The 12,871-nt window shown below is 54.1% G+C and overlaps 1 protein-coding gene across 1 annotated transcript; it reads left to right on the top strand.

Moving 5' to 3' along the window:
• Positions 1–2,567: 2,567 nt before the first annotated feature.
• On the top strand, positions 2,568–11,324 carry CST7 (cystatin F). The gene is made up of 4 exons (XM_081097131.1): positions 2,568–2,805; positions 8,010–8,182; positions 10,152–10,268; positions 10,843–11,324. The coding sequence occupies exons 1-4, from the start codon at positions 2,736–2,738 to the stop codon at positions 10,918–10,920; spliced, it is 438 nt and encodes a 145-aa protein (XP_080953257.1). The 5' UTR covers positions 2,568–2,735; the 3' UTR covers positions 10,921–11,324.
• The last annotated feature ends 1,547 nt before the right edge of the window (positions 11,325–12,871 follow it).

Raw genomic sequence — 12,871 nt, 5'->3', positions numbered from 1 at the left:
GTTCCCAAGAAATGCTGGCTCCACTGGTCCAGGGACCACACTTCCAGTAGGAAGGGGTTAAAGGATAGATGAGGAATGGATGAATGAATGAATGAATGAATGAGACTCAGTACTGAGCTCATCACTTCCGCAGCACTTCAGGCATGCCTTGAATAGAATAGAAATAGTGCATATAGCATACATACACACAATCACACACCTGCACATGTGTGCACACACATGCTCACATGAAGAGGCACAAATGTAATGCTTTTCAACCAGATTCACAGGAATACACAGACACATGAACATACAACATGCAAGCAAAGAGACACAGATACACGAACAATATACACTTACATACGTAGACGTCCATATAGGCAGAGATACATGTGCACAAATATATCAGTCAGGATTCTCAGAGAAACAGAACCAATTGGGTATGTGTGGGTGTGTAAAGAGATTTACTATAAGGAACTGCCTCCCACAACTGTGGAGGCTAAACGGTCTGACCGGGAAAGGCAATAGCATAGTTCCCGCTCGAGTCCCAAGGCCTGAGAAGTGGAGCCCATTCCAATCTGGTGTCAGTTCCAATCTGAGTCTGAGTCTGAAAGCAGAAGACGGACTTCCTGGTTTGAAGACGTCAGACAGAGAATTCTTTCTTGTGTGGCCTTTAATTCTACTCAGCTGATGGGGTGAATCCCACCCACAATGGGAGGGCAATCGCTTTGCTCAGCGCACAGATTCAAATGTCAGTCTCCTCCCGGAACATGCTCGCAGACACACCCAGAGTCACGTTTAACCAAACATCTGAGCACCTCGTGGCCCAGTCAAGCTGACATATAGAATTAACCATTACAACATGCTTGCACAACTACACACTCATGCACATAAGCACATACACACTCATTTTCACACACTCAGGAAAACACTCACTTTCAAACCATATCAAGACTGAAACAAAGATAGACTCCTGGACACACAGGCATACACACAGACACACACATCTACATATATGACACTCTCCACACACACACATACACACACACACACACATGCACACTTTCCCTGGAGGACCCTCTAACCATGCCAGTGTGGCATCAGCTCCTTCCTGCCACCCATTTTGTGATGGAATGAGGGCCTCCCTGTACCGTTGTTTCCCCACAGGCTTGAGAGGGGCAGGGCTAGGACGTGGAGGACTGTTCCCCACACTCACCGACCCAAGGGCCAAAGCCGGGAAAGACAGTGGCTCAGTGACCAAGGAAAGTCCCAAACTGCCCTGAGCCTTGCCCAACGCTTCTGAAAGCAGAAACAGCCCACAGCACCAGCAGCGAGCAACCAGGCCAAACTGCCACCCACGTTGGGCAAACACCGAGTTGTGTTGCACTTTCCTCCAGCCCAGTCCCCGGCCGGGAGCGAATCCCAGACATGGCACATGAGATCAGGGCACAGAGCTTGGCAAGGAGACACCACCCTGGAGTCCTCACGCACAGCCGCTGACAGCCAGAGGTGAGAGTTCAGCACTGGCAGGGCCGGCCCAGCGGAGCACACCGGCTGCCTCAGCCCCCACGGTTTACCAAATGTCACCACACACCACGTCCTGTGCTAATCACGCTTTGCTGATAACAGTCCTCGGGGCAGCCAGGAACCTGGGGACTCCAACAAGTTAGATGGCTTGCCCGAGTCACACAAACCCAGAATCCAATAGAACCCATCTGGGCCCATCGGGGGCAGAGCTTCCCCTGGATGGTGTTAACATGCAAGTTCTGGTCCAGAGAGTCTGCCCGTCCAACCACCTGTCCCCTGGGGATGCGTTACACGCACTGTCCAAGTGGCACTGGGACACGGAGGCTCGGGCATCTCCTGCATTGCCCATGAGCCGCCCAGACAGCTGGCTCCATCCAGGCCTGAGCATTAGCATTGAGAAAGTCCTACATCCTCACCTCAACCCTCTCAGAGGGGACTGCAGCGTAGAGCTGCCCCACACCTAAGGCCGCCTGGGTTTAACACTCAGAGCTGGATTTAAACAAACTCGGGCCAGTTGGCTCCGGAGCCCCAGTCCCAGTTGCCGAGCTGGCAGGTAAGCGGGCCCTCTGCCGGGGCTAGAACCTGTGGCCACACTGCGCTTTCTCCTCCTTCACCAGCCCTGAGCCAAAGCCAGGCCGCGATCCATCCGTCAGCGCACACTGCTCCTCTCCCGCTTCCAGGGCAGAAATCACCAGAGGCAGCCTGTGCCCGACCACATCCATCCTCTGCGACTGCACTCAGCAGCTGCTTCCCGCACGCAGGCCTGCCCACTTCCGGGCAGGCGGTGTCCACTCAGCCAGCAGGGGGGCAGTCTGCAGGGGCCGCTCAGACCTCAGAAAGGGGACCTGAGAAGTTGGTTTGCAGAAGGAAATCCACATGATTCTGCTTCTGAAAATCCCTAATTTTTTTTTAATGCAATGTCTCTTCTGGGTGTCTCGAGGGTAGGAGACAGAGGTGGTTTGTTCACAGGTCTCATTCTCTTCCCCCTCCCCTCGCAGAAAAAAAAGAATCATCACGCTTTGGAAACTTGAATAAAGGAAGTGGTTGACGGTGTAGCCGATAGAAGTGGAGATGAACAGCTTCTGGTCAAATGATTTAGCAAGAAACTACCACCCCTGCCAGTAACAAGGCAGGCAGCCCCCTCTGGGCGGGGCAGTTTGCAGGGTCCCCCAACATGTGCCCCAGCACCTCCCCCAGGGCCCACAGCCAGCACTGCCTTCCCCGAAGCTATGCGGCCGGCCTGCGCGCTGCTTGCCTTGGGCAGCCTGGTCTTAAGCGCCACGGGGGACCTGTCCCCAGGTAAGTGGAGGGTGTCCCCTGGGTTCTGCCTCCCTCGGACATGATGCCCAGACTGCTGTAGGAGCCAGGTGCCATGAGCTCCTCTTCCCATGCCCAGGCCCCGAAGCACAGTCCTGTTTGGGCAGCCCTAGCAGGTATGGCTGTGAGTCCGGGGCCCCAGGGCTGGCAGCAGCTGCCTTCCAGAGGTCCCAGGGGTTCCTGCCTTCCAAGGGGTCCTAGGGGTTTGGGAATAGGGTTTGAGTGCCACCTGGAGATGAGGGAAGACTTCTGTTCTCGGCTGCTCCCTGATCCAGGGGAGGTTCCCCACGCCCCTCCGTGGGGACAGAGGAATGGGTGTGGGCAGGCAGTTTCTACCTGATGGCCAGCCGTTCCTGCCTGCTGGCTGCTGCCCTGTGACTTGGCTCTAGGGACCTGATGATCAGACACTGTCACCCTTCCTGCCTGGCCAGCGCTGGGGAGAGGGGAGGAAGAGAAGGGTAGCCTTTGCTCCCCGAAACTGAGGGACAGCTAGGGTTGGCAACTTGCCCCCAGTTCACATGGCCAGGGAGCCCCTGCCTACACACACACACACACACACACACACACACACACACACGGAGTTGAAAATGCCTTCCCAGCACCAGAAGCATAGGCCATAGATCAGTGGTTCTCAACCTGTGGGTCGCGACCCCTTTGGGGGTCAAACGACCCTTTCACAGGGGTCGCCTAAGACCATCGGAAAACACATATAAAATTACATATTATTTTTGTGATTAATCACTATGCTTTATGTTCAGTTTGTAACAATGAAAATACATCCTGCATATCAGATATTTACATTATGATTCATAACAGTAGTAAAACTACAGTTATGAAGTAGCAACGAAAACAATTTTATGATTGGGGTCACCACAACATGAGGAACTGTATTAAAGGGTCGCGGCATTAGGAAGGTTGGGAACCACTGCCATAGATGATGGTGAAGACCTAGAGGCCCCTGTCTCACCTCCTTTAACCACCGAGGAAGCTGGTGCTGGAGGCCGGGATGACCTGCTGTGGTCACAGCCACTGCTTGGGGAGCAGGGGCAATGCCCAGGTGGAGGCTGGTTCCTGCCCTCGTGTTCTTCAGGGGGGGCTGGAGCCTGGCCAAGGACACCAAGTGGGGGGTGTTCAGGCAGGACCAGTACAAGGGGCCAGCCCCAGCGCCTCTCAATCCATGGAGGGGTCACCCCCCTCCTGGTGACACTGTCTCAGGGGCTATGGGAACAGGTTCCCCTGCCTCCTCCTACTCCCAGAGCTTCATTCTTAGCTCACACAGTGAAACCCTCCCTCCCCCCCCCCCGCACCCCTGCTTTCCAGCCTGTCCTGATTGGGTGCCACTGTCTTCCTGTGCCCCCCTAGTGCCATAGGAGGGGACAAGCCAGAGGGAGGAAAGGGGGTGCTCAGACCAGAGAAGCACACGCCTCAAACCTTAGTGAGGGGGCCTTTGGAGGAATGTGGTCCCTGCCTTTCAGCTGTATGGATGCCTGTCTCCCAGGCCTGGTTCTCTCACCCCCTCACCCCCACCCTGTACCCAAGGCCCCCACAGCTTCCCCTCAACTTCTGAGAACAGATCCCAGGGTCTTCCTGTGGGAAGGGGGGGTGACAGTTACCCTAACCCTAACGCTAACCCCCTAGGGTGGCGGCACCATCTGGGCAGCTGGCTTCTCCCTAAGCCTAAGCACTAAGCTGCACTCACCTAAATGCAGAGCCCCCAGCAGCTCACCGCCCCCCCCCCTTCCCCGCCCCAGCCCTGCAGAATTTAGGGGAAATGAACCTGTTAGCGCTCCTGGAAAGCTGCACTCGGCCACCATGTCACACTCTGCTCTCCCCTCCTCATCTAGGTCATTTCCTACTGGTCTCCCCAGCCCTAGCTCCCTCGCTCAGCGCTCTCCTTCACGGCAGGTTACAGTCACCTTCCTGGATGGACCCAGCCCGGGGCCTGCATCCTGCCTCCCTTCTTGTACTGTGGACTTCCTAGTCTCAGAGTCACCTTGGCATTGCCCATAGCAGCTGCCAAATTATACTTCTTGAGTGAGGAAAGGGAGAGCATGGTCTCTAGAACTAAGCGTGCCCTGCACTCCTCTGAGGCCTCAGTTTCCTCGCCTGTAGAATGGGCACCCAAGCCGCTACAGAGCAGGCTTCCCTGCTCCCCGCCCCCCTCCCCGCAGCACAAAGGACAGCAGGCAGGCAGGCGGGGTTGCTGACTCCGGGTTGGGGTCCAGGAACCTGTTTGTCTTCTTCCCTGAAGGGGAGTCGCCTCTTTGGGATCTTTTTCTTCATGATCAGCCCTTCCCTGTTAATTTCTCTTGAGTCATCCTAAAACTGGTGTGACTTTTCAACTTTTTGTAAAATTAAAAAAGGAGCTTTTTATTGTTTGTTTGGACCCCTGTGATGCCTTGAAACTGACATTTTCGGAAACATGTAGCTAACTAAAAATAAAGCAACTTCAATATTTTTCATAACTTTTTTGTAACGTTACCAAAATCACTTAGAAACTAATATTACATATTCATCTGAGGTTCAGCCTCACCTGATTTCACTTCATTGTTTTAATTCTGCTAAATTCAAGCAAAATTAAATGTAATACATTTTATTTAAAAAAAAAAAACAACAGTTAAAGTGGTTACCTTGGAGAGTTTGAGATATATTTTTGTTAAACTGTTCTGTATTTTTCAAATTTCCTACCCCAAAATAGGTAAGCTTATAATCAGAAAAAGCAATGGCTGTATGAATCCACGGCGGGGGGCTGGGGACCATGCAGTAACTGGAAACTGCTGTGTAGACTTCAGTGATGAGCAGAACCCAAGCTCCTTCCCCAAACAGTTCTTGTCAAAACCGAGAGTCAGTAAGCACAGCCCCCAGGAGTAGCGTCCCCACCTTGTTCGCATCAGCGTGCATGGGTGTGGGAGCCACGCGGGGAGCCGGGAAATGAAGGCTCCGGGCCTGACGCAGCCTGAGCAGCCCAGCTCCTGGAGCTCAAGGGACAGAAACAGTTTCATGCTTCAGTCTTCAGCCCCTCAAGTGAGGGCTTCGGCTCCTGTGAGGATGTCATTTGAGGGCTGGACTATTGCAAGGCAGAACCTCAGGGACGCTGTGTGGAACGAGTCGGGGAGCTCAAGGCAGCAGAAATCTCTAAGCCGGGAGCCTGTGGGGTTGGCGCTGCTGCTGCCCTCACACCCCCTCTCCACTTCCTGTTGCTTGGGCACCCCTGCCACATGCTAACCTACCTACCTCTGCAGGACCCAAGGCCCTGCCGGCCCAGATGGCAGTCACCACCATGTGTGGCTACAGAGCACCTGACACCAGCTGGGCCACCAAAAAGCTGAAGTTGACACCATTTAATTTAGCGAATGAAATAAAATTTGTGCCTGGGCCATTGCCAGCCTGTGGTGTGGCATGCTAATTTTTCAGGAACATCTGGGGAAAGTCTTAGTAAAGAGAAGCAGTTCACAGACCTAAAAAGCTTCTTCCCACACTCCCTCCCTCCTGGTTTATTTAGATTTTCCCCTAAAACTTTTAACTTTTTAATATACAAGCAGTACATGACCACTGTAGTAAAATTGACAGATTCACCAGGGGCCAGCAACCAGAAAAGGCCATGTTCACGTTGCAATTCACACAGCCTGTGGGTTTTTCACATTCCCATGTTCTTTATAATAAAAGCCAATGTTCATAGCCTGGACTAGCACACACCCTCACCGGGCCAGCCTGGCCTCTGAGCATTTCTCCCCACGCCTCCTCGCTTTGGAGCGAGCCCTGGAACACCTCTGCCCCACGGCCCACGCTCAGGCCCTCCATCCAGATCCATGTAAATGGCTCAGCCCGACCTGCTCTCTGCAGACAAATCCCTGCACAGCTCCTCCCTCTCCTCACTCGCTGCTCTGAGGTTTTTCTTTTTTCTTTTTTTTTTTTATTGCTTAAAGTATTACAAAGGGTATTACATATGTGTCCATTTTTCCCCCCACCCTAGACAGTCCCCTAGACTCCCTTATCCCCCAGTGTCTTATGTCCATTGGTTATGCTTATATGCATGCATACAAGTCCTTTGGTTGATCTCTTACCCCCCTATGATGTTTTTCTTGCCTGTTTATTTGCGGAGCATGAGCTCCAGCGAACATAAGCTTCTGCACCCCCTGCACATGCGGGATGAAGAGGGCTCAGCCCGTGGGGACTGAACCAAGGAGTGAAGTCAGGTTCTTCTTCAGGGAGGAGCCTCGGGTCCGCCTGGGCCTGCTGCTGTGGGGGCTGGGAGAGGAGGATGTGGGGAGCCGAGGAGGGTGCCGGGGTCCTTGGTTCTGCCTGGCTGTCAGAGGTTGCGGTGTGGTGGTAGGGGAAGCCCCTCGGGTTGCTCTCCCCACCTTTTATCCAAACATGGGCCTCCTTGGGACAGGAAGTCCAGGCCTCCCTCCCTCCCTCCCTCCCTCCACCACTGCCAGCTCCATAAAGGAGCCATGTGCGATGAAGTCACCCAGGCCTGGCCCTGTCCTCAGACTTGTACCCGAAACAGTGCAGAAAGAGGCAGCACAGATGAGTAGCACCAGGTGCTATGGTGCTGCCTGGGGAACGGGGCCCCTAGGAGCGAGGCCTGGAAGCTGGGGAGATGCTAACAAGAGCCCCGAGGTGGAGGAAAGCAGCAGCCTCCTTGTCGATGAGAAGGCGGGACCAGCCTTGGGCACTTGCCTGTGATCCACTTGTTGGAGACAAGCTGAGGGGTCGGGGCCAGATGTTGGCCGTGAAGGGCAGCTGGAGTGGACTTCTCCTGACACCCTGAGGCCACATCCTGTCCCGAGGCTCTGCCACCTCCAGACATGTTCAGGGTTTCTTTAAGACGCATTGGAAATAACCCTGGGTTCTGAAGGGGGCTGTGTGGGCAGGACAGGAACTGTATCTAACCCATCATTGTAACACCCACCTCGCCTGGTCCTCAGGGCAGCCATGGGGACTCACAAGAATTACGCGGGGGGGGGGGGGGGGGGGCTGGATGGGCCAGGGAGGGTGGACAGGAGAGCAGAGGGTGGGTGGTGAGGGGAGGATGGATCGGGGAGGGGAGAGCAGATAAGTGACGAGCTAGGCAGGCTGGGGACCACACTGGGAGCAGAGAGAACTGAGCACCAAGGTGTGAAGACCCTGGACCAAGGGCCCCACTAACAGTGTTCTTGTCTGGCTCTGTGTTTCTCTCTCAGATGTTTGTTCCCAGACCTTTAACTCAGGTGTGAAGCCGGGATTTCCCAAAACAATCAACACCAACAACCCAGGAGTCCTCAAAGCAGCCAGATACAGCGTTGAAAGGTTCAACAACTGCACGAATGACATCTTCTTGTTCAAGGAGTCCCATGTCAGCAGAGCCCTGGTCCAGGTGAGGGTCTAGGCGCTGGTGGCCAGCATCTCCGGGGCCCGGCTGCAGAGGCTCCTACCCCACAGGAGCCCACCGTCCAGCGCCCTGGTCATCTAGAACACAAAACAGGCCAGGAGGCTGGCAGTGGCAGCCACAGAGAGCCTACAACCAGGCCACCAGTGTCACCAGACGTGAACAAAAAGTCCGGGACCGTCTCTTACGGAAACCAACTTCTTCAGGGTGGAGCCACTGGGAGTAGCACAGAGGTGGGCTGGGGTGAAACGGGGACTAGACGTGAGCCTGCTGAAGGCTTTGGGTGGGGAGAAACCAGAAGCTGGGCATCAGGAACCAAACTAATGAAGATGCTGTCCCTTGGAGGGGCCTACTGCACCACCTGCCACAGGGCCCCACCGCTGCCTCACCCCCTCATCAGAGCCACAGCCCCATAGCACCTTTTGACATTCTCCACCTGGGACTTATTTCACATATGAGCTTTGCCCAAAATGCACCCCCTCCCTCCCATACAAAACCCCTCTCCACCAGCCTTGCCTCAATGTCACACCCTGTGAAGTTGTCACAGGATGGCTCAGCCACCTCCCACCTAGAGGGGACTCTACAGGGCAGAGCCAGGTCTTGCTCATCTGTGTCCTGAGGACACAGGGTCAGCTTGGGATAAGGGATGCAGAATAGTGATGAGCCACAATGATGACGTGGCTGCCCACGTCTCTGCCTTTCCTGAAACCCGGGATACTGTACAGCCACTCAAAGGGAAGTTCCCGGCTGTGGGAAGCTGGCTTTTGGACAAAACCCACACATTCCCATGGGTTTGGTGGTGCGTGAAGGAGGAAAGATGCTGCCAGTTTGTACATAACTATTAATGGTTGGTTACCTTGGGTCACATAATTATAGGTGATTTTTACAACTGTGTTTATTCTTTTGGACAACTGCAAACTTTTTTAAGAGCAGTGTATTTTTTTTAAGATTTTTAAAACTGATTTTCAGAGAGAGAGGAAGGAAGAGGGAGAAAGAGAGAAATATCAATGCAAGAGCAAAACATCAATCTGCTGCCTCCGGTACGCCCCCTACCAGGCGTGTGCTCTGACCGGGAATGGAACCGGCAACCTTTCGGTGCCTGGGATGACGCCCAACCAACTGAGCCACGCTGGCCAGGGCGAGCAGTGCCTTTTTATACTTAGAGAAGCATTTTCTAGAAGGCAGTCTGGTGTGGGAGGGTTTTTAATAAGGTTTCCATGGAAAGAGTCCGAGTGTCATCACTCCAAGGACACAGCTCCGGAGACTGTGTGAGGCCTCCTGCAGGACCACTGCAAGTGAAGATGCCCAGAGCCGAGTGCCCAAGAGCCTTTGGGGGAAGGGTGCATTATCCCTCCGTGACGCTGGGGACTGGATTTCACTTGGTACGTGGTGGGGCGAGACCAGGTTGCTGCCACATCCAAGTGAAGGAAGGCTGTAACTGAAAAGAAAATGCCCACTCTGTTGCCAGGAATGGTGAGGAGCCAGCAGACACACTGCTTGCCCTCACCCCATGTAAAGGCCACACAGGGCAGGTGACTGTGGGTGACTGGGGCATGGGAGAGGGGCCAGGGCAGGACTTCCCCACGGCCCTGAGGCCGGGGCAGCCCCACGGCACCCCGCCTCTGCCACCCTCCTGATGTCCATGGAGAGACCTGGGGAGGAAGGGCTGTCCTAAGACAGGACACAGAGCCCACGTTTCACCCCTGGAACCAAGAGCTAAGTCCCTGAGCAGGAATGAGAGGAGCGAAGAAAGGAGAGAACCGGGAGGGGCCTGGGGTCCAGTCACAGGCTTTCTTCAGCGGTTGGAGTATGTTCCACATTCCCTCTCCACCACTCACTCCCTTTCCAGAGGGCAGGGAGGGACCAGTCCCATCAGGGCACCCTCACCACCTGTCCTAAAGCCGCCCTCTGCTGGGTTGAACCATGTAACCCAGGCCCTGCCCTCTGCTCTCTTTAGATAGTGAAAGGCCTGAAATACATGCTGGACATGGAAATTGGCAGAACTACTTGCAAGAAAACCAAGCACCCCAGTCTGGACAACTGTGACTTCCAGACCAACCACACCTTGAAGATGGTAAACGAAGGGGCCTCACTCCTCAGACCCCTCCCCGCTTTCCTAGCCCCACCCCCTCGCCATGGCTCTGGGAAACACTCCTTCATCCTTTCTCTACCCCCACAGTTCCAGATTTCACTCCTGAATCCAGGTCTCCCAGTGTCCAACAGGATCCTACAGACACGGCAGGCATAGAGGAGAGACCCCCTCCTCAGAGGCACATCCACATTCAGGGGCAGGTTAGAGCAAAAAAAGACCTTTCAAATAATTCAGAAATGTATATACACAAGCAGGGAGAAACCAAATGCGGCAACATTTAAGAATTTGTAACTATAGGCAAAAGTATATGTTCTTGAATTATTCTTTCAATGTCTGTAGGTTTGACATTTTTTCACAAGGACCCTTGGGGTATGGAGAGAACTCCTCAGTAAGGAAAACGCACAAGCATGCACACACAGGTGCACGCACACACATGCATGCACACACAGGCAGCAGCACTGGAAACTGCAGAGCTGCAAGTGGCAGCCTCGGCGAGGCGGGTGGTCCCTGCCTGTGGCAGGCAGCGCGATTCTTAAGGTGCCCTTCTTTGTTTCAGATCCTCAGTTGTTACTCTGAAGTCTGGGTCATCCCCTGGCTCCAGAGGTTCGAGGTGCCCGTTCTCCACTGTCACTGACTACCTCTCAGCAATACCACAGCTGCTGGCACTTCTGAAGTAGTATCTCCCGGCAAGCAGAATGGAAGTGCCCATGGGCTCATTACAGAGTAACTGGGATGGAAGAGTGACCGCCCCACAGTTAAAATAAATACTTCGAATTCTCTCCTAAGCTAATTCTGCTGATGCTGTGTGCCTGGATTCAGTCTGAACATACAGGACTAAATCCCCCAGTGGAAATGTTCTGGGCTCTCAACTCCTGAAGGAGCCCCTCCCACCCAGGCCCTGGGTCCCCGATGCAAGCCCGAGATCTATCCTTTCGTCTGAATACTTGCACACTGGACGAAGGGATTCAGCTGCTATTGAGCACCTTGACCTTTCATCGATGAAGTTATAAATAAACATGAATAAGAACTGACCATCTCAAAGCAATGGCTGCTGCTTTACCTGTTACAGGGGCCTCAGGAAGGTGAGGTGGGCGGTGAGGGGCCCCCTCACTGAGAGCCTGACCGGTCCAGGTGACTTCCACAAAGCGTCCAGGGCTTTCCAGCCTTTAGTCCATGAACACAACATACTGGAGACCAGAGAGCCAGAACCAGGCCAGCCTATGTCCATACCATGAACCGGCAGGGTAGGGGCACCCCAAGAGGGCGTCCACCTGCATGCTGTGCTTCCTTCTGACGGGGGATGTCCACTCAATCCTCTCAGCTGCCTTAGAGACTCAGCAAATGCACAGCTGTGTCTGGACAAGTGGGTATAACAGGGTGCTGGGATAATATCCCACACATCCCCACCCAGGAAGAGCATCCCCCACAGAGATTCACCTAAGAGAGGGGCACCCGCACCCACAGACCCACCCAGAAGGGAGAGCACCCCCACACACAGACCCACCAGGACAGGGAGCACCCCCACACATAGCCTCACCCAGGGGACAGAGACCCCCACACACAGACCCACCCGGGAGAGGGAGTTACCCCCCTCCCCACAGACCCACCAGGACAGGGAGCACCCCTACACACAGACCCACCAGGACAGGGAGCACCCCCACACACAGACCCACCAAGGAGATGAGACCCCCACACATAGACCCACCCAGGAGATGAGACCCCCACACATAGACCCACCCAGGAGATGAGACCCCCACACATAGACCCACCCAGCAGATGAGACCCCCACATACAGACCCACCCAGGAGAGGGAGCACCCCCACACACAGACCCAGCAGGAGAGGGAGACCCCCACACACAGACTCACCCAGCAGAGGAAGCACCTACACACACACAGACCCACCACTGGGGGCACAGGAGGAGACCACCCAGGGTCCGTGTAAGACAGGCCTCGCGCTCGCACTGGAAGGGTGTAAGACTGGACCGCAGAGCAGAAGCCCAGGACATGCCACAGGCTGAGAGCCCCGAGGCTTCACTCAGAGAAGATGCCCCCAGACACCCCGCGCCAGTAAGCCTGGTGCAGATGCAGGCCCCCCTTTGGAAATTCTTCCTCCCAACGCCTTCTTCAAACTATGGGCTGGTACAAAATATGTTGTTGCCTTTATAAAAAACACATGGACCTGGATCATTCACAGGAAAAAGGAAATCCGCATTAAATATGTATGGCAATTGGCACACGTCGTAAACTTGATCAACGTGAATAACCAAAATGACCCACAGCTTCCTTCAGTGATGACAGAAAACTATGATTCCAGATCCTCAGTGTTTTTTGCTGCCTTGATTCACCTCCTTCTGGTCATTTAATTCAGGGACAGGGGGAGCAACTATGACACAAAACATTTAATTTATCCTATGATTCCAAAGGCTCCTGAAGGCAATCCTTTCATAAAGAAAAGTGAGTTCATTCAGTGCTGTTGACCCCTTAAATCAGTGGTTCTCAACCTTCCTAATGCCGTGACCCTTTAATACAGTTCCTCATGTTGTGGTGACCCCCAACCATAAAATTATTTTCCTTGCTACTTCAT

This window comes from Myotis nattereri, assembly GCF_964212035.1.
Source record: "Myotis nattereri genome assembly, chromosome: 8".
NCBI lineage: Eukaryota > Metazoa > Chordata > Mammalia > Chiroptera > Vespertilionidae > Myotis > Myotis nattereri.
This window is presented reverse-complemented; position numbering and strand designations above follow the sequence as displayed.